This window comes from Metschnikowia bicuspidata (assembly GCF_001664035.1).
Source record: "Metschnikowia bicuspidata var. bicuspidata NRRL YB-4993 chromosome Unknown METBIscaffold_1, whole genome shotgun sequence".
Lineage (NCBI taxonomy): Eukaryota > Fungi > Ascomycota > Pichiomycetes > Serinales > Metschnikowiaceae > Metschnikowia > Metschnikowia bicuspidata.
Genome location: NW_017387731.1, coordinates 238,788 through 259,728, shown reverse-complemented (window position 1 = coordinate 259,728; position 20,941 = coordinate 238,788). Strand labels below are relative to the sequence as shown.

The window sequence follows — 20,941 nt, the reverse complement described above, 5'->3', positions numbered from 1 at the left end:
AATACAGTTGTTAAATCATAGAACTAAGCATTGATCCAGGTGAGCCCAGGCATTCTCAGCCGCACTCATCCGAATGTTGGGCTATGATTTATGATGGCAAATGAGAAAAAAGCGAGATTTCTGGGTGGCAAAACTCCAGAGCCTGGTGTGATTTTGTGTAAGCGAGGCCATTCAAATTCTTCATCGTCTTACTTATTGCTCCCTGAAGCCAGCACATATCAGCAGGTGTGCTATTGTATTGGCAGGTACTATTGATAATCGCCTGCACCCAGTTTCTTTTGAGATAAAGACCCTTCAATCGGGGGCAGCAATTCACGTCCTAAACAGCCCCAACACCCCTAGGAATTTTTCGTCTTAAATTGAAATGGTTCATGGGACACAAACAAGTTTCTGGCCAGAAGTATGTCCTATCCGTGATGTCTAATGCCAGGCTGAAGGGCATCACGTGATCAGGCTATCTTGTTCGCGCCCTGGCGGACAGGATAGTATATACGTGTTTGCGCTTGTTCAGCACCAACTTACCTGAAATACACACGGAGTTCGGTATGCCTCATAAGTTGTTCCTGGAAAAGTGTGCATGAACTGGCAAGACTCAGGGCTAGAATGAACATTCTATGGGGTGTTTGATTTTATCTCTGACGAAACTTGCAACAGAAGTACATACAGGCACATAGGCGCTTACGACATTCGGCGACCTCACCCAAGGCCACGGTTCTGATATATTCTGATAGCGGGAACCAGTGAGTTTGAAGAAGGGGTTAATCAATTGATATATTAAAGACCATTTTTATGTGCTCTAGTCCCCTGATTTTACCCGCCGACCAGCGAGCGGTTTCTCACGTGACGGGCCCTCAGCTCCGATTATTTCCCAGGGCGCCATTCTTGGGCCTAATCCTCGCGGCCCTAAATTCGCAGCCCCATTTTTTGCGGCCTTTCAGTATCAGATTTCTCAATTCAAGTATGTACGGTACTTCGGATCCTTAGGATACTACTATTCTCTAAAAACCCTTAAGGAAGAAAGGAAAGGGAAAAAACTTTCCCTGTACGGAAGTTTTTTCCTCTTGCCACGTGAGGGATGCCTACATGGCGGATACCACGTGACACGGCCCCATTTTTTGCGGCCCCATTTTTTGCGGCCCCATTTTTTGCGGCTCCAATTTTCGCCCCAGGCCCGCGTCCAGGCGCGCACCAGGGCCCATCGCCAGGTGCAAAACACCTCCGAAAAGCCTCAGGGTCCCCATTACCTGTTTTCCCTCGCTTCACTCCCTATTTCCAGGTACGTTGCTGCATGCTTCCCGAATCCGACGCCCTCTATCTCTACCATCTCACACTCCGTGGCGCGAGCGGCTCGCTCCTCTCGGTCGAGGGCCAGTTTTCCGGGGCCAGAAAAGTGCAAGAACTCGTGGTGTCCTCTACCACCGGAATCATCGTGTACCGGCCCAACGCCACCACCGGCAAATTGCAGCGGCTCCGGCACCAGACCGCGTTTGCCAATCTCCAGGCGTTGCTGAAAATCCGCGTGGCCGGCTCGCAGAAAGACTTGTTGGTGCTCACGTCTGATGCTGGGAACCTCACCGTGGCGGAATTCGACGCCGAAACATCCCGCTTCGTGCCCGTTGTCCAACAGCCATACGCCAAGTCTGGCCTCTCCCGCATTTCCCCGGGTCATTACATGGCTGCAGACCCACACAGCCGTGCCATTATGGTGGCAGCCCTCGAGAAAACCAAGTTGGTGTACCGCATCGAGCCAGGGACTACGCCGAGCCCGGTCTCGCTTTCCCTGCCGCTTGACGCCAGTGTTCCACATACTTTGACGCTCTCACTCTGCGCTCTCGACACAGGCCTCGGCAATCCAGCATGGGCAGCGCTCGAAATCGAGTGCCCTCCTTACTCCCGCCATAGCCACGCCCGTGCAGCCTCGTTGCCCATGCTCTGCTACTACGAATTGGACGCGGGGCTCAACCACGTGATGCGGAGGCGCAGCCGGCCCGATGTGCCGGCTTCGGCCAATCTCGTGGTGCCCATGCCGGACCCGGTGGGCGGCGTTTTGGTTTGCTGCGATTCGTTCTTGATTCTTGAACGAGAGGCCGCTGGCGGCTCGCGGCTGCTCGTACCCTTGCCCGTGCGGGCAGGCAGTGGCGGCACGAAAATTGTGGCCTATTTCGTGCACCGGCTTGCGAAAAACACGTTTTTTGTGCTTCTCCACAGCTCGGCTGGCGACTTGTACAAATTGACAGTGGCAGACGCCGCGGAAAGGCACCCTGACATGGCTGTTTCCTACTTTGACTCCGTGCCCGCGTGCTCCAGCATCACTGTTTTCAAATCGGGGTTTTTGTACGCGCACACGCTCCACAACAATAAGCTCTTGTACCAGATCGAGCAGTTGGGCGTCGAGAACGATACCACCACGCGTGCGCAGCCGTGGTCTGAGGCACTAGAGGCCGAGTTCTCAGAAACTGCTTGCTCACGCCACGTATACGAGCCCGTGGGCCTTCAGAACTTGGCCCTTGTGGACATCGTGGAGTCCTTGGAGCCATTGACGGGAAGCTCGCTTGTGGAATCTGCACCAGGTGCATCCCCTGATCCGCTCACCCACTTGGTCACACTCTCGCTGCACTCGTACATGAAGTCGCTCGTGCACGGCATGCCAGTGCTGGAACTCGTGGCCTCGCCTCTTCCCATGGCGCCCACAGCCATCCACGCCACCAAAACACACAGGTCTGCGTCCAGCGACCTGTACTTGGTGCTTTCGTCTGCACTCGACGAAAAGACCTGCGTGTTGTCCATCGGCGAGGTGGTTGAGGAGGTCGCAGACTCGGCCTTTCTCACCGATCAGCACACGCTTGCCGTGCAGCAGATGGGCGCCAGCTCTGTGGTGCAGATCCACCGTAACGGCATTCGCAGCATCAGGCACGTGGTGGACGCGTCAGGCGAAATCTCCCGCAAAACTCACTCAGACTGGTATCCGCCTGCAGGCATTACAGTTCTCCACGCCACGTGCAACAACGAACAGGTGGCTGTGGCGCTTTCTAACCGCGAGGTGTGCTATTTCGAAATTGACCCGACCGACGATCAGCTCTCCGAGTACCTGCTGCGGTTTGAGGTGTCTGGCGGCTCTATTACGGCCTTAGCGATCACTTGCAATCCGATCGGGGAAAGAAAAAGCTTCTTTTTGGTAGTCGGTGCCTCCGACGAGACCGTTCAGGTTCTTTCTCTTTCTGCTCACAATTGCTTTGACGTGCTCACCTTGCAGGCCTTGTCGTGCAACGCACGGTCGCTCTTGATGCTTGCCTCCGACCGGTTTACATTACATGTCCACATGGGCTTGGAAAGCGGTGTCTACGTCCGCGTAAACATTGACACCATCTCGGGAAAGTTGACCGACACGCGCCTGAAGTACTTGGGCTCGAGCCCCGTATACTTGCGCCAGTTGCGCCTCCCCACCCTCGATCAGCCAGGTATTTTGGCGCTCAGTTCGCGACCCTGGGTAGGTTATTTTAACACTGATGGCAGTTTTAAGCTCTTTCCCTTGGTTGGCTGTAAAATCTCCAGCGGTACCTCTTTCTACTCCGACGATATTGGTACGGAAAGCGTGGTTGGAATCAGTGGCGCAGACTTGACTATCTTTACGCTTGGTACCGACGATGCCGGCGGGTTCAACGCAAATGACGACTTCGTCATCACCCTGACAAAACTCCGATACACACCCAAGAAGCACGTGCAAGAAAACGGGCTCTTTTACGTGCTCGAGTCTGATCACAACGTGGTGTCACCATACGCCAGTGGGAAGCCCGTTGATGAAGACTACATCGAGGCTTTCGGCCTCGAACAGAAAGCAGGAAGTTGGGCCTCTTGTATCCAGGTAGTCCACCATGCCACTTCTGAAGTATCGCACACCTTCGAGTTTGACAACAATGAATGTGCCATGGCATTGTGTCTCATGAATGTTGAGCTGGACAAATATCTTGTCGTGTCAACAACTAAGGACCTCAACTTTAATTATTCCAATCACATGGGCAACTATTTGTATACATTTGTGATTGAATCGGGAACGAGCTTAAAGCTTCATCATAAAACAACTTTGGATAAACAGGCAACCGCACTAGAGTTTTTGGGCGATAAGAAACTTCTTGTGGCTGCGGAAAACCAGCTTCGTGTTTACGAGCTAGGCAAGAAGCAGTTTCTCCGCAAATCATCTACTAAAGTTGAAACATTGAGAAGAGTGAATAAGATCAAACACGTGGCCGGTGACATAGTGGTTGTCGGGGACGCGCAAAACTCGCTTGGTTTTTTCCAGTATGATTCTGTTAAAAACCAGTTCACAGCTTTCATGAACGATATCACGTCCAGGCAAGTCACCACTTTCGAAACCCTAGATAGTAGGACTGTGATCGGCGGTGACAAATTTGGGAATATATTCGTGAACCGGATCCCGCAATCTGTTTTTGAGCAGATGAAGGACAATGTTTTGATGAAATTCCAGGATGAGTTTTTAAACGGACCTGCTGCAAGAACATCCAAGCTCTGCGAGTTCTATATTCAAGATATCCCCACCTCGTTCCAAAAAGGCACCTTTGTTGTGGGAGGCACCGAGAGTATAATCTACACCGGTCTCCAAGGCACTGTGGGAATTTTAATGCCGCTTGCGACGAAGCACGAGGTGGAATTCATGTTGAAGTTAGAAAACGCCATGAGGAAAACTCTCGATGCTGACTTTTCTGAGCTCAGCAAATCGAAGAGGGCAATCGGCTTGGTTGGCCGAGACCACATAAAATTCCGTGGCTACTACAACCCCGGCAAGAACGTCATTGACGGCGACTTTATTGAGAAATACTACGAGCTTGATCAAGCCTCGAAGATCAGGATTGCTGGTCAATTGGACCGCGCGCCGCGAGAAATCGAGCGAAGACTATACGATTTGCGGAACCGCGCCGCATTCTAGTGCATCTGCACTTTTTATAGAGTAATGAGTAGAGTAATGAGATATGATAACACTCGAAGAGCACTATAAACAGTATCTTGTGATGTAGAAATGACGATAGTTGGGATTTGCGAGAGAGGAATGCTTCTTAAATGGTGTCTTTGCACCCAGGGGCAAACCTTCACTTGGAAGGTGACTCGTCGCAGGCGCTCGCGGCGGCGGATTTGTCGTTGGCGCCCCTATTGAGAGTCGGGCTCTCCTGTCCGTTGCTCTCGTTGCTGTTTTTCCTCCCAGGTGTCTGTCCATTGGGCGTACTAAACTGTACAAAGTTCCAGAACGCTGGTGACGACTGGTTCACGCTGGCATTTCCGCCAGACTTGCTGCCAGGGCCAGTAGACTTCGAACCACGATCCGGCGTGAACGCTTCTAGCGGCACCACCTTCTTGGGTGACGTGAAACTGAGTCCGAGCTCGGACGTGTTGGACGTTGTTGGGGCCGTCGATGTTTGTATGAGGGACTCGCTGGTGTTGGCGAGCGACGCTCTGCTGGCGCCATTTTGCGTGGGCGGGTTTTCCTGTTGCAACTGCGTGGGAGCCATCTTGAAGAGATTAACCCCAGGTGCCGCCCCGTTCTGTGGTGGTTGCAGGTGGAACGAGGAGCTGTCCAATGGAGGGTTGTTCATCGCGGACGAATCCGTTGAGGCGTGTCTCAAGGGAGACGCAAGTTCCATGCGCTTTTCAGGCATGGGCGGCTGCAATTGCTGCATTTGCAGCGGTGCGTGAGCCAGGACCTGTCTGTTGTTGGGATGCTGGTTTGGGGCCTGGTTTTGTCCCTGGGTAAGATGCTGGTCTGGGTTTTGTCCGTGGTTGAGATGCTGATTTGCACCGAGGTTTTGTCCGTGGTTGAGATGCTGGGCTAGTTCCTGGTGAGCCTGGTGTCCACGGTGAGCCTGGTCCATTCCCTGGCTCGCACCCTGGCTCATGCCCTGGTTTATTCCTTGGTTCATTCCCTGGTTTATTCCTTGGTTCATTCCCTGGTTCATTCCCTGGTTCATTCCCTGGTTCATTCCCTGGTTTATACCCTGGTTTATATCCTGGTTCATTCCCGGGTGCCCCGGATTTAGCCCCTGGCTGGGATGGCCGTAGACCACAGGGCGGTGGTAATTAATGTTCTGCATGGCGTAAGCCCCGGGAGGCGTGCTGCCATAGGGCTGGCTGGAGTGTGCGGCGGGCCCCGGGAAGGCTGCCTGCGAGGAGGGCGGGTCCGGGTGGTACAGCTTGGTCTCCGGGAGCCCCTGGTGGGTGGCGAGGTGGATCTGGAGCGTGCGCGAGACCGACGAGCCGCGACGCGACTTCAGCAAGGTGCCCGTCTGGACCTTCTGCAAGAAGTCGTGGCGGTAGGCGTCGCTGATCTGCCACTTCATGCCCTTGCCCGGCTCGTTGGGCCGGCGCGGGACCTTCTCGAAGGCCTTGTTGAGCGACAAGTTGTGGCGGATCAGGTTCTGCCAGCCCGTCTTGGAATACTTGTAGTAGGCGTAGCGCGCGGCAATCCACGCGTAAATCTCGGAGAGCGACATGACGCCGTCCGCGTTCAGGAGAATCGCCTGCGTGATCATGGTCGCGTACAGATACGGCGGCTTGATATCCTTGGCATCCTCGCGCGACAAGTCCTGGTCCAAGTTGTGCTGGAGCAGCACCGCGGACACCGCGGACGGCGACGGCGCCAGCAGGCCGCGCCCGAACATCTGGAAGCTCAGCATGCGCTGGGCCGGCGCGGCCACGCGCGGGCGCTTGGGTGCACCGCCGGCGTAGCGTGCCAAGCACAGCGCGAGCATCTTGGGCGCTATGGCCGGCGGCGTGTCCGGCAAGATGAACATCATCTGCGTGCCGCCCACGTCGAGGATGGCGCCCGAGTGCAACGGCGTGGCGTGCGGCGCGCCCACGGGCGTCTTGGCGCCGTCCACGCGCGCGCCGTTGCGGCCCGTGACGCGGAGCTCCCAGCACCTCAAGTCGATGTTGTAGCAGATGCTGGCGTGCTGGCGCGACACGACCTTGGCCGGGCCCAAGTCGATATGCACGAGCGGCGCGGCGGCGGGCGCGTCCGTGTTGCGCCCGAGCGTCACCGCAAGCGTCTTGACGTAGTACGTCCAGTCCCGGCCGGCGATCTTGGCGTACGCCTGGACCTCCAGGGCGGCGTTCTTGTCGTTGGAGTATGCGGCCGCGACGTGCGTGGGCTCGTCGGGCACCAGGAGCGTGGAGATCACGGCCGCGGCCAAGTCCGCGGGGTCGTCGAACGCCGGGAGCGGCGAGCCCGGGCGTTTGTGGTCGGCCATGGCGGCGGGTTCAAGGGCCTGGCGGCTAATTGGGGAGACCTGGCGGCTAATTAAGGGGGCCTGGCGGCGGCGGTCTGTGCCGGCGTCGGAACAAAAAAACGGGCCGGCGGGCGGCTCGGGCGGCTCTGGGGACTGGCCGGCGGCGCCTGGGCGTGGATCCGGGTGAAGGGAGGCGGCGGTGGCGGGGCGCTGGAAAGCGGGCGGGCGGCTGGCACTGCTCACTATGGCGCGTCTGGGGGCGGGCGTGGATTCACGGGCAGACGCGGGATTTTCGGCGGGGTTTCGCAGTAGGGGCCGCTCGGGCACGGGGGGCCGGTGGGGATGCGCGGGGGGGGGCTCGAAGGGGTCGGGGCGGGGGGGTTTTCCACGGCCGCTGATGGAGGAGGAGGAGTTGTTGGTGAGAAGTTTTCCTGTTGGACAAAACAGCGGACCTGCAGGCGGCGCGGCGCAGACCCGTGCCTCCGGGTGGGCGCGGGTATTGGTGGGGTGCGGAGGGCTGGGGGTTGGCGGTTCTGGGGGTTTGGTTTTGTGATTTTGTGACTTTTTCGTGGGCCCAGCGAGTTTTTTTCGTGGGTTCGGTGGATTTTTCTTGAGGGTTAGGTTGGTTTTTCTGTGTGTTTAATCGGTTTTTTTTGTGGGTTCAGTGTGTTTTTTGATGGGCTTGGTGGGTTTTTTGGTGGGGCCTGGTGGGTTCTTGAGGCTGCCTTTTGCAGTTTGGCAGGGCGCTTGCTTGTAGTGGCGCGGGGTCCTGCAGAAGGCTTGTTTACGTGGCGTGGTCACGTGCCGCGCGCTCGTCACGGGCGCGGTGAATGATGGCCTTGTGTTTGGTGTGGCTTTCTGCGGTGGGGTGCTGTGCAGGCCCTAGCTATTTTCGCTGTCTCTGCTAGCCTTTTATGTTTTCATTTCATGTTTTTTTTTCATGTTTTCATTTCATGTTTTTGTTTCATGTTTTTGTTTCATGTTTTTGTTTTATGTTTTCGTTTCATGTTCTTGTCTCATGTTTGTAGTTGTTGTTTTATGTTTTTAGTTGTTGTTTTTATTTTTCGTCTTCTGCTCCTCTGTTTGGTCCTCTATGCTCGGTCCTCTGTTTGGCCCTCTCTGCCCAGACGCGTGCAGGCAAAACGGCTGGTCGCCTGTACTTCCCTATTCCTGCCAAAAAAAAAAAGTCGGTCGAGCTTCTGTGGCGTCTCTTTTGTGGCCTTTGTCTGTGTGGCCCATTTTCGGGGACATTTTTCTTCTTGTGGATTTTTGGCGCCTGTTCTTGGCTTTTGATTTATTGCTGCCGTGCGCATTAATATATGGATAGTCATATTAATGTGCTGGACCCAGAGGAATACTCAAAGCAACACGAAATAAGGCCAAAAATACTTTTCGTATGTTGGGTAGGCCCAGCATCGAGAGTAACCAAGACTGCACAGCCTTTACTGCCACCACCACTGATTGGTCAGAATACCACACGTTAGGAAAGTACTAATAAGCAGGTGAAATTATACATGTATGATTCACGAGCACGTTGATGCAAGAAATATTCTTAGCAAGGCCAGGATTCCGCAACAAGTAATGATTGGACAAGTCAGAAATACAGGTAAGAAGGAATAATCTATGAGCAGGCTAATACAAGTAATAATCTTAGCAAGGTCATGATTCCATAACAAGTAATGATTTGCAAGCAGGTTAATACAGATCATAATCTAAGCATAGGCCACGATTCCTCAACAATACTAGTCTAGCAGGCTAAAAATACAGGTAAGACAACATTAACGAGCAGTTTAATACAAGTAATAATCGACCAGGTCAAAAATACATGTAAGAAGGAATAATTTACGAGCAGGCTAATACAAGTAATAATCTTAGCAAGGTCACGAATCCACAGCAGTACTGGTCGAGCAGGTTAGAAATACAAGTAAGACGACAAGAAATAGTTTTACCAGCAGGATAGAAATACAGGTAATCTTCTGAGCAAGGTCATGATTCTACAACAAGTAATCATTTTACGAGCAGGTTAAGTCATGATCTTAGCTACTTCCAGGGCTCCACAACAAGTACTAATAGGGCAGATAAGAAATATTAATAAGAGTGATATTTTAGCAAGGCCAGGATTTCACAACAAGTTATAATTGAGTAGGTTTGAAATACAAGTGGTAATCTTAGCACAGGCCAGGATTTCGCAACAAGTACTAGTCGAGCAGGAAATACAGGTAAGACAACAAGGGATAGTTTTACCAGCATCTAGAACTAACGGTAAGAGAACAAGTAATCGTTACACGAGTACGTTGGAACTACAGGTAAGACAACAAGAAATAATTTACGAGCAGGCTATAACAAGTAATAAATTTAGCAAGGCCAGGATCCACAACAAGCAATCATTTAGCCGGTAATACAGGTAAGACAACAAGGAATGATTTACGAGCAGGCTATAACAAGTAATTATCTTGGCAATGCCAGGTTTCCACATCAGTACTAATAGAGTAGGCTGGAATTACAGGTAAGGCAACAAACAATGAGCACGTTGGAGATACAAGTATCAATCTTAGCAAGCCCAGGATTCCACCAAAAGACCAGGCTTCCACCAACAGGCCAGACCGCCACCAACAGGCCAGACCGCCACCAACAGGCCAGACCCTCACCAACAGATGACACTGCCGTAAGTATGTACGGTATATCGCCCGGGCGTACCCCAAAGACCATACTCATTTATGATTGCATACGGAGCTCTCCTGGCACCAAGTCTACCCATTGCCTCTAATATACAAACCAGTGCTATGAATCCACCAACAAGTAGTACTCCTGCAAACCATCAGTCATATTGCTAGTGGGCATGATCGATTGTGCAACACAAGCATTTACAGCAGTGCTCTCCGGGACCAACCAGTGCCACGAATCCGGCGCACCGCAGTCAAACCACCAACTACTAATACACAGCCTAGTGTTATCTGTCTTCACCCTGCCAGTGATTCCAGGAACATGCACCGAAAAGCCAGGGGATTGGTGCCACAGCCTCGCGCCATACTGGCCGTCTATATCCATGCCAATTTGCTAGCGCATGTCATCCATAAGACGAGTCTGTGCTTTACGCACATGGATCTGGAGCTGCAGAAAAAAACAAGTGAATGGCCAGTCCATTACATCCATTGGAATGAGATTGTCTATAATGTCACGATGGCATTCTTCTGGTCTTCATGGTATCTGGGCATTTCCTGTAAATCTCAAGAATGGTGCCATTTAAGTCGGGCCGGCCTTGCGGGCTTGACTTGGGTCACGGAGGTTCTCCAGAGAATCGCGTGTATCTGCTTCATCGTCTATGTTGCCACAGTTGATGCGTAGAGTGATGAGTGTGGCGCCGCGAGGCTGGGCAAACTGATTGAGAGCCAAGCCGGACATGGGTGCATCGAAGTTCAGATGACCTTCCCTACGGTCTGAACTCATTTGAAGCAAACCCCAAAGACGAAAAGAGGCAGTTGACAAATCAGTAAGGCGGGGCCAGCCAAGGGATTCACGCGGGAGATCTGCCCCGGGGTGTCCCTAGAGCCCGGCCATGCCTGTTTTGATGCCGGGTCCGCGATTCCAGGACACAATTATCTTGGTACCACAACCCAAAAGGCACGGAATGGGGAAGGCATATGTGATGGTTCCTGGGGTTAAAGACACCAAGCAGGGAAGTTTAGATGAGCCCGGTTCGCTGGAAACGGTGGTGTAGTCTCGAACTAGCGCCCTGTCGAACAATGTCTTGGACGGACCACCAAGCACCCATAAAGCAGAGACAGAGCCAGAGTCGACAGTCACCATACTTCACCAAATCCTCCAGACTCGCAGGAATGAGAGTCTCCAAAACCACACAAAAGAGAGCCAGCGGCGTACGGCCGAGCCCGCCCTCTCCCCCCTAGCCGAGGGCACGCAAGCGGCGAGACTCACACCACCGCAGTCTCGTAGTTGAGCGGAATCACAAACGAGTCGATCTGCGTGTCGAAGCCGCGCACGTCCGTGGCCTCGAGCAGGAATATGTCGATGTCCGTGTCCTCCTCCTCCATGCGCTTCTTGATCAAGTCAGTCTCGTCGATGATGTCGAACTCGTCCTCCTTCTCCTCGTAGTCCTCGTTCTCCTCGATCTCCACGAAGTCCGGGGCCAAGGCACTCCACTTCAGCGGGAACTGCACCAGCCACAAGTACACGGTGCCCGAGTCGAGCCCCGTGGACGCGATCATGCAGCGGTTGTAGTTCCACTTGACGTCGATCAACTCCTCCGGGCTGCCCTCCAAGATCTTGAGGAGCGAGCCCATGGACGTCTCCCAGAGGTACAAGTCCTGCGAGCTCTGGCCAAACGTCGAGGCCACGAGGAAGTCCGAGTTGTGGCTGAAGGCCACGGAGTTCCACTGGAGCTTGTTGACCATGTCCTGGTACTTGCACTCCACGTCGAAGTCCCAGTGCGCCGGGTTCGGCTCGTTGATCAAGTCCGGGAGGTGGATCTGCCGGATCACGCGGTCCGACGAGTTGACGGCCAACTTGCGCCCGTTGCTGGCCACCAGGAGCGACTTGATGTTGGCGCTGGTGACCTTGACCAGGTGCACGGTGGCGGCACGCCGCGTGCAGATCACGTTGAGCCAGCCCTTGCTGGTGCCTGCGAGAATGTAGTCGCCCGAGGTGCTGAAAACCGCGGCAAGCGTGCGGTGCTTGCCTGCCAGCACCTTGGGCGTATCGTCGTCGTCGTCTGCCCGGGCGGCCGCCGGCTCCGTGGCCAAGCATGTGACGCGGCTGCCGCCAACCCCATCCACGTGCACACACACCGGGTCGTTTTCGAAGAGCAGCGCCACGAAAACATGCGGGTTTTTCGGGTGGAGGCACGCCAGCCACACCGGGCCGTCGAACTGCGCCTTGTGCAACACGGCGGACGCGGCGCCGTTGGCCCGGCGCAAGTCCCAGAGAATGCAGCTCCAGTCCTGCGACGCCAGGAGGAGATACCGCCCGCAATGCGACCACGAGAGCGACGTGACGGGGCGCACGTGGCCGCCGCGGCCCAACACGCACGTGATGGCGAGGCTGTCGAGGTCGTAGATGACGATGGTGCCGTCGCTGAGGCCCAGGGCGATATAGTCGCCCTTGCGGTTGAACAGGATGTGGACGCTGTGGCCATATTGGAGGGTGTGGGCGAGCGTGTCGGGGTATTCCTTGGCCACGGCGAAGGGGTCCTGGAGGGCGAGGTTCATGATGCTGGAGTCACGTGGAGTATCAGGAAATTTGATTTTTCAGGCGGCTCTTTAGATCTGGAGTTTTTTGTCGAGTCTTGTCGAGTCTTCTGTTGAGTCGTCCTGTTGTATTTTTCGGTGATTTGTCTTGAAGTGACTTGTCTTTAGTGAATTTGTGTTTTCAGGTGACTTGTCTTGAGGTGACTTGTCTTGAGGTGACTTGTCTTGAGGTGACTTGTCTTGAGGTGACTTGTCTTGAGGTGACTTGTTTGAGGTGACTTGTCTTTAGGTGACTGGTGTTTTCAGGTGCCTTGTCTAGTCTTTTCAGGTGACTTGACTTTTCAGGTGACCTTTCTTTTTAGCTGACTCGTATTTCCAAATGGCTTATATATTCAGTTGCCTTGTCTTTTCAGGTGATCTGTCTACTGACTTGCCTTTTCAGTTGACTTGTATCTTCAGGTGACTTGTCTTTCAGTTGACTCTTTTGATTTGAGGCCTCTTAGTTGAGTCGTTTCGTTGTATTTTCAGTCGAATTGCCTCACAGCTGACTTGGCTAGTCTTTCAACTAACTTGTCTGTTCAACTAACTTGTCTTTTCAACTAACTAGTCTTTTCAACTAACTAGTCTTTCCAGTAAACTTGCCTTTTCAACTGACTCGTCGTTTCAATGAACTCGTCTTTCCAGCTGGCCTGTCTTTTCAACTGACTTGTCTTCTCTTTCAGTCGGATTGCCTGATCTCCAGTCGATTTATCTGCTGGGTCCCTCTTGCTTCGCCAACTTTTCGTTTGAGTGCAACGATCTACTTATCTGTGCACAGTGATTTCGATGCGCGCGTTTTTGGCTCCAGGGCCACGAGGCCCTATGGACTTGGCGCGGAGGCCCCAGCAGGCCTGCCGTCAAGGAGGCACGAAAACGGGGTTCCAAATAAATATTGAAGATGCTGTAGGACGCCAGCCTAGGGGCATTCAAATAGCTGGAATTTATGCCCACAGTCGTAATTCTGACAAGAGTCCGTCGGGAAATACCAATGCTAAATCAGGCGACCAGGCGCCAGGTTCCTCTCAGGTGGGTAGACGTCCCAGCAATGACAAAATAGCAACAGCCGCCGAACTCAATAAATCAGCTGGGAATTCCCAAAAGTCGTACAGCCACCCAGTAAAGAAAAAAAGCTGTGACCTTGGTCTCCTCAAGCGCGTACGAATATCCGCCATTACTAAGGTTCCGCAGCTTCGCCAGCATTCACCAAAGTTTTCATTTCATACGCGCGCCAGATTTGCTTTCTACTAGCGAAATTAGGGTACGGTGGGGCCAGGAATAGACGCAGAGGCTATGGGTATTTTTGAATTTTTTTTTGGCCTTTCTATTTGGCCTTTCTATTTGGCACTTCTATTTGGCCCTTCTATTTGGCCTTTTTATTTGGCCCTTCTATTTGGCCCTTCTATTTGGCCCTTCTATTTGGCCTCTCTATTTGGCCTCTGGCCCTGTTTGCGCGCCTTCGTTGGGGCCGCAGGCAGGACGGACCGAGATACGGATTTGACAAGGCGGCAGAATGAGCTAGAAACGAGAAACAGTCAGCTAGGGTATGTGAAAAAATAGATCTTACAAAGTGTTCAGGACGGAGCACATAATGGAGAGGCGCTGGAAAGAGCCGCCAGAAGATTGTCGCTGCCAAAAGAAAATGTGAGTATACACCTGATATACAGAATCTGTGGTAATATACACTGAGAGTATCTGGTGATGTATCTGAGCGTAGTTCGTGAAACCACCTAAGCGTATCTGGTGATATAATGCCGACTGAGAAGATCTGATGATGTAGTCTAGACAGAAATTATCCGATGATGTAGAACAGAAATACCGTATCTGATGATGCAATCTAGACTGAGCGTATCTCATGATGCATCGCACACCTGAATATGTGGATTATTCCAGACATAGTACAGGATGAGGATGGTCGTCTAGTACCAACAGAACCCAGACAAGAGTATCAAGTGATGTAGCACAAAAAAACTAATAACATCTACAGACGGAGAGTGGTACTACCAGTCGGGATAAAGTCGGAATAGCCAAAAGTACCCAGGATCTGGAGTGTGCAGTAGAAAGGGTTCCCGAAAACATAATAAAGAACAGCCGAGAACGTGAGGCTGCTGGGCTAAAACGAAACCCAAATACAATTTTCAGGCCGAGTATTGCAGACCTACAATTGTCCGTCATTGTACAAACACTGTCTTCCTAAGTTTTCTTAGGTATACACCCGAACGGGCAGCCCCACCATTTAATGTGATGGTGAAACAAAGCTAAAAGCTTATTCACGGCTCTTGCCCCACGTCGGGAGAATCATGCTTATTTAGAGACAGCCGATTGATTGCATTTACATATGAAGAGCCCTGGCCAACGTTTCAAAAGCGATATGAATTTTTAGCCAGCACTTATGCCATGTTTGCCATGTTTCATTCCCTAGAGCAGCCTCCAGCACCTGTACCCACATCTTTCACAAGATCCCTTTTACTCTAAATACATCCCTGCGGAAATAAATATTACGGTTTGATATTTCCAGAAAAGAGAAGGACATAGGAGATAACACGCTCTCAGAACCAGCTCACAAGTACAGTGCAAATCTGTTGTGGCTTGCTTGAGGGTGTCATGGAAGAACCGAATTTGTTCGGTTGAATTCACTCTATACCTTTGCTTTTTGGTAGCAGACATGAAAAATACCAGTTTTAATTATCTACCCTGAAGCTTTCTTGCACGGTGAATTACATATATAATTTTCATCTCCGCAGCATCAACTCCCCGCCAAATACTGCACAAGTCTTCGACCACTTCCACCCCTCAGATTGTGATAAACGGGCGTTGAGACACCAGCGAATGGTTCATCGCTCGACTCTCTAAAAAAATTATGAATGTGAAGAAAATCTAGCCTGGTGCTGATATTGGTGGAAGCAGTATCCGTTTCCGCCGCGATTAGATATGGAGAACCGTGATTTTGCACCCATTTCTTTCGCGTCCCAGCCCACGGCTGAATCTGGCTGCGAAAGGTTTGCCATGATCTTCCATGTGCAGAACCAATTTATCAGCGCCAGGCCCTGTTTTTGAAGACCAGGCTCAAAATGGCTTAAATTGGTAGCATAAGCTACAGGAAACTCAGTATTATATATGTGACTTCCCAAACTTGTACTGAGCCCCGGAATTCAGCATCCCACAGGGTCCTTCCAGTTTACTTTGCCAAAGGAATAGGAGGAATCGGAGTAGAGAGCCAAAGTTCTTGGACCGAGGTCTGATATTCCTCTTTTAATTTCCTCGCTAGCCGTTATGGCCAGCAGCAATGAAAAATGGCCCGACTTTCTATTTCTGTTCGATCAAACACCATCTGCTGAACCGCTTCTTCTGGAGTCCATCTGCAGGACTTAGTTTTGAGGCAGTTTCACCAACTCACTACTGAATAGTGAGAGCCCCACTCCAATATATGAATATTACAGGCAATTATGCCAAGACCATGCTATGAGCTCAAAAAACAGCATTCAGAAACGCGGCTACCAGATCACGTGTGCAGCAGGTGCTTGGGTCCCGTTTCGCGGCATCCCCATGTACTTTACTTACTTCGGTGCCCACTTTTCCACGACTTAACAATGAGAATTGGTGTATGTATGATCGTATGTGCTACATTAATATAAATTGGAAATATCTTTGCATGTTTCGTGTTTCTTTTGTAACTCTTCGTTCATGCCCGTCCCGACATGGCCTCCAGTCTAAGCAATGTACCAGCCAGGGACTTGATCACGAAATATGAACAGACGAGAAACCAGCATGTATTGAAATGGACATACAGCAGTCTGCTCTCTTGCATCAGAAATCCCGAGAATGGAACAATTGGGATCAAACATCCTGAGAATGGAACATTTGGGTATTGTATTACAACCTCCCTTCAGAGACTGGCTCCCTACAACCTTGGTTTTACAATTTAGGGATGCTGCACATTTCATAGCTACAGTTACCAGCTCGCAGGAAAAACGAAAAACATGTGATTAAGATTTGAATACCTTGATGGTGGGATCCTACGTGACAAGCGACTAGTGACGAGACTCGTGATATAGCCGCTGAGTCTAGCGGACCGGCGGCTCCTGGATTTGCGGCTCCTGGATTTGCGGCGATTTCGCAGCCCTGCTCTCCCAGAGACTGGGGCCGCATTTCGCGGCCCTATTTTCTGGCGCTATTTCGCGGCCCTATTTTCTGGCGCTATTTCCTGGCCCTATCTCGCGGCCCTATCGCACGGCCCATCTTTCCCCATACTCCCCGTCCCATACCATCACCGCCCGGTTCCACCCCCACACATTTCGATGGACCCTTCCCACAAAGACCCTCCAATAGGTGACACAATAACCACGGGTGTTCTTCTGCGGCGCCGCGCCTTCGACACGCGGGCCCAGACCGATGTGGCAATCCGGCTCCAGGCGCCGCGGCCCCCAGGACCCAGCCAGAGCCACAGGTTCTTGCCCCAAAACGCTCTTTTTGGCCGCCAAAACGGCGTCTTTTCATGGAATCAGCCGCCCAAGATTGCACGTGCCCTTGGATCGCCCAAGTTCGCCGCGGCTTGTGGCTCCCCGACGGCTCTCGAGCTCTCGCCGTCCCACATCTTCGTGGGCACGCACTTGGGCCGCGTGGCCGTGTTCGACTACCTCCAAAATATGATGTTCTTGCTCCAAACACCCACTGCAGGGCCACTGCCTGCCGAGGAAACAGTCCCAGGCGCGCTGCACGTCACTTGTGTAGCCGTTTCGACCAGTGGAAGCCACGTCTGTGCGGGCCACACGGACGGCCTGCTTGTGGTGTGGGAGATCCCCCGCCTAAATGGGAAAAACAACAACAAGGCCGTTCCAACAGTCGTCGAGCCCTTGGATGTGATCCCAGGTATGTCCGCCTCCACCTCTCGCGGCACTGGTGCTGCCAACGACCATATCGCGGGTGTTCCTGTGAACTCCGTGTCGTTTCTTGGCGACCTGAGCCAGAACATGGTCTCCTCTGACGTGGGCGGCCATGTCATCTTCCACCACGGGTGCGTGCGATTGTTCCGCCGGCATTATGTGACGCAGCGGCTCGTGGGCCCCCAAGCAGTCTTAAAAAACGACCCTTCCCATGGTGCCATGTATGCCTCCGCCGTGCACGACTGCCGCGTGCTCCCCGTTGGCCCTGTTCCTCACTTGGCGGACCATATGGGCCTAGTTGCCGTGATTTCAGCCCGCACCTTGACTGTACTATCGGTCTGTTCGTTGGACAATGACACCTCAGCCTCACCAAAGACGCATTTCAAGGCCTCCCGCCCCAAAAATGTGTCGATTGGACCTGATAGTGTTACAATGGGGTGTGTGGCGTGGTACCCCAGCGTCGAGGCCCCTGCTGGAGGCCGTAGGAATGCCAAATTGGCGTATTCATGGAACAACGTGACCACCATACTCGAGCTTGCCGGCCAGCATGTTACAGGAACTGCATCGGATGTGCTTGCTGACTTAAAGGGCAAGCCAGGGGCTGTTCCACAGCTCGAATTGACCCGAACGGCGAGGTGGACGGCCCCGGAAAAAAGCCACCGGACAGTCGCGCTCCAGTGGCTCAACTCAGAGATATTAGCTGCGCTTGTGCAAGATACCAGTGGTCAAGGAAGTAAGATTCATTTCCTCTACTATACAGAAAAGGAAGGTGAGGGAAGCCTTACTTCCGTGGCTATCGATGACGTCGGCTCTCAGCTGGCTGCGTGTATGGAATTTCTGGGCACATCAGCCCGCTTGGAAATGCGGCTCTATAATTCTTCATTCAGAATCCTCAAACACCGCCCAGTAGTTTTGGTGGAGAGCCACTTTGGAGCCCAGAAATCACTTTGGACGGGAGCAACAACGAAATGGACCAACCGACTTGCAGAACTCATTGGAGCGGAGAAATACACCGCGGCGCTCTTAAGCGCATACAAATTCTACTGCTCGGAATACACAGGTCAGCTCTTACTCTGTGGTTTGCCACACACGGCCGCAGAACGACACGTCGTGGTTGAACCTTTTCTTTTGGACATTATGAGGAAGTCCATATCAGCAATATTTGGCCCAGGAAAAGACACTGGTCCAAACATGAAGTCTGATGAAGCTCCTGGATCTGCTTTAGCTCTGGAATTTGACTCAACCCCAAACTTTGAGCTCGGCGTTGAGGATGGACTCTGGTTATATTTTCACTTAGCGACAATGATTACCAAAAATAACGAAGGGGTCAACCAGGAGGAAATATTTGGAATCTTGGATGCCGTTCACGAGACAATTGATGACTTAAAACTATTCTTTGACACTCTCGAGATGTTTATCTTGGCTCGTGAGATCCGCTCGTTGACACCGTCCGTATTCAAAAGTCTCGTCGAATTTTATGTGTCTACAGGGAGAGGTGACCGGCTCACAGAAATAATCTGCATTCTTGATACACATACGCTAAACATTGACTTGACGTTAAAACTCTGCGAAGCACATGATTTGAGAGAGTGCCTTGTTTATATCTGGACTGCTCTTCTCCAAGACTACACTCGGCCGCTCATGATGCTAATGGCTGACATAGATCTGTATCTGTGTGATAGCACAAAAAGGAACCTCGTATACACATACCTTTCATACATTCTATCGGGCCGTCAATTCCCGACCGACCAGTACATGAGTGCCAGTCGCGAAGAGCTGGCGAGAGGCGAAGTGTGCAAAATATTGTTTGCTTTGCGTGAGATTAATACTGAGGCGACCAATGCTTTCCCCGTCTCTCTCGAAAATACTGCTATGTTTCCATACCTTTGCAAGCTTTTGCGATTTGACGCATTCGAGACTTTGGCCACTTTGAATGAGTTCTTTGAGAATCCATGTCTCAACACTGAATCCAAGGGCCATCTCAACAGACAATATATTGTTGAGGCGTTGCTTGACATTTTCCAGGAAGCTAACCACACGTTCTCTCTAGAGGACCGTGTATACTTGGCTATTTTCTTGGCCAGAAACTACCCGAAATACTTGCAATTTATACGGATCTCGGATTCTGTTTTGGAACAAACAGTTGAGATGCTTTGTAATAGTGCAAGAAATACACACTGTGATGCCGAGTTAGCATTAGAGAGTTTGTTGCCCGTGTACAACGTGAAAAATGAAGAATTTTTCCAAGAGCGAGTTAAGGCAGCCAAATTCTATCGCGTTGCATTCCAATTGAACAGATCAAAGCAAAAATTCTCCAATGCCTTAGAGGTCTGGTTAGAGCAACAGAGAGGCGAGAACTTCATTGACATCCATAACAACTTCTCGGTCTTCGCTGATCTTATTTCTCACGCATTCACAGATAAAGGAGTGAGCATGGCCGAACAGACTCGCTTGATGCATATCATCAGTAAAAACTTTCTGGAACTAGCTGCGAGGCACCTGCGGGAGATGGTGCTGTTGGCGAACTCTTACAATTCTTCTTTTCACCGCATGGTGTTGGATTGTCCCGATGATGAATTAGCATACAGGTACTTGAGGATTTTGTTTCAGGAGACCGAAGTACCGAATTTTGGCTCCAGTAAAACCGATCTTCTAGTCAAATTTGTTGTTTTAAGCTGTGATTTCTCTACATTTGAAGTCCCTGATTTGGTGAATTCATACTGGTATGAGTTGGCTCAATTACCATATAATTTAAAACGCGTGGAAGAGAAACTCCAGAATTCTCGTTGCTTTGAGGCCCTGGCTGTACTTTCTCGGAACACAAGTGAGTACAGACAGTCTATTGACTACCTCAAAAAAGGACTCAATTACTTCGCAGCAAAGGAAGAATGGAACAAGGTGGATGAATTGACCGAGATTGGGATTACTGTTTGCAACAAAGACAAAAGCTGCTGGCAGCTTTTAGTACAGATCTTAGTGGCCCTCAAAAGTCCCCCAGGTTCAGATTCGTCTCTTCCCAAGCTGGTAAATCAGGGTATCTATAGATGTTTCAGAAGCATCATTGATTTAGGAGAAAAGGAGCAAAACCCAAAGCTATTTACAGATATTCTCCAAGACGTGATGGATGAGGCGACTGTTTCCCAAGTACGAGAAGTACTTCAGGAGACACTAACGTCATTTTATTTCGACAGTGAAATACACAATATCACCCTTGCCAAATTGAACGGTCGGATTCGAAAGTATATGGAATACATTGAGACAGACCGCCTCCGTGGCTGGATCTTGAAGGAAAAAGAATGCGCAAGCTGTGGGAAGCCGATGTGGGGCGACGAAGTGTCCGGAAGACATCATGCTGCGTGGGAGAAAAGGGAAAAAGCGAAGGCGTTTTCGGACGAGTTTGACGAGCAGGAGTTTAAAGACTGTGAGTTAGCCTTATTCAAGTGTCAACACGGGTACCACAGTCAATGCCTTGAAAGATTAGGTAGTGTGGGGCAATGCGTCATTTGCATCCAGTAGAGAGAGAGAGAGAGAGAGAGAGAGAGAGAGAGAGAGAGAGAGAGAGAGAGAGAGAGAGAGAGAGAGAGTAGTA

At 51.6% G+C, this 20,941-nt stretch overlaps 5 protein-coding genes across 5 annotated transcripts; 3 read left to right on the top strand and 2 right to left on the bottom strand.

Annotated features, from left to right (window-relative positions):
- Positions 1-1,028: 1,028 nt before the first annotated feature.
- On the top strand, positions 1,029-5,005 carry METBIDRAFT_29325 (U2 snRNP complex subunit). The gene has a single exon (XM_018855381.1). It carries the CDS (start codon positions 1,076-1,078, stop codon positions 4,940-4,942), a length of 3,867 nt encoding a protein of 1,288 aa, XP_018713209.1. The 5' UTR covers positions 1,029-1,075; the 3' UTR covers positions 4,943-5,005.
- A 97-nt stretch (positions 5,006-5,102) lies between these two features.
- FKH2 (forkhead family transcription factor) lies at positions 5,103-7,253 on the bottom strand (the record flags this gene model as incomplete). Its single annotated transcript, XM_018856468.1, has 2 exons — positions 5,103-5,753; positions 6,069-7,253. The coding sequence occupies 2 exons, from the start codon at positions 7,251-7,253 to the stop codon at positions 5,103-5,105; spliced, it is 1,836 nt and encodes a 611-aa protein (XP_018713208.1).
- Positions 7,254-10,108: 2,855 nt separating this feature from the next.
- Positions 10,109-10,748, top strand: METBIDRAFT_91392 (uncharacterized protein). The gene has a single exon (XM_018859322.1). The coding sequence runs from the start codon at positions 10,218-10,220 to the stop codon at positions 10,575-10,577; it is 360 nt and encodes a 119-aa protein (XP_018713207.1). The 5' UTR covers positions 10,109-10,217; the 3' UTR covers positions 10,578-10,748.
- A 413-nt stretch (positions 10,749-11,161) lies between these two features.
- Positions 11,162-12,454, bottom strand: SWD1 (COMPASS subunit protein; the record flags this gene model as incomplete). Its single annotated transcript, XM_018856810.1, has 1 exon — positions 11,162-12,454. The coding sequence occupies one exon, from the start codon at positions 12,452-12,454 to the stop codon at positions 11,162-11,164; it is 1,293 nt and encodes a 430-aa protein (XP_018713206.1).
- A 3,956-nt stretch (positions 12,455-16,410) lies between these two features.
- On the top strand, positions 16,411-20,917 carry VPS8 (CORVET complex membrane-binding subunit). The gene has a single exon (XM_018855380.1). The coding sequence runs from the start codon at positions 16,768-16,770 to the stop codon at positions 20,866-20,868; it is 4,101 nt and encodes a 1,366-aa protein (XP_018713205.1). The 5' UTR covers positions 16,411-16,767; the 3' UTR covers positions 20,869-20,917.
- Positions 20,918-20,941: the final 24 nt, after the last annotated feature.

What these genes read in the sequence shown, in the direction of transcription:
- METBIDRAFT_29325 (XM_018855381.1), top strand. Translation starts at nt 1,076, where the DNA reads ATGCCTACATGGCGGATACCACGTGACACGGCCCCATTTTTTGCGGCC.
- METBIDRAFT_91392 (XM_018859322.1), top strand. Translation starts at nt 10,218, where the DNA reads ATGCACCGAAAAGCCAGGGGATTGGTGCCACAGCCTCGCGCCATACTG.
- VPS8 (XM_018855380.1), top strand. Translation starts at nt 16,768, where the DNA reads ATGGACCCTTCCCACAAAGACCCTCCAATAGGTGACACAATAACCACG.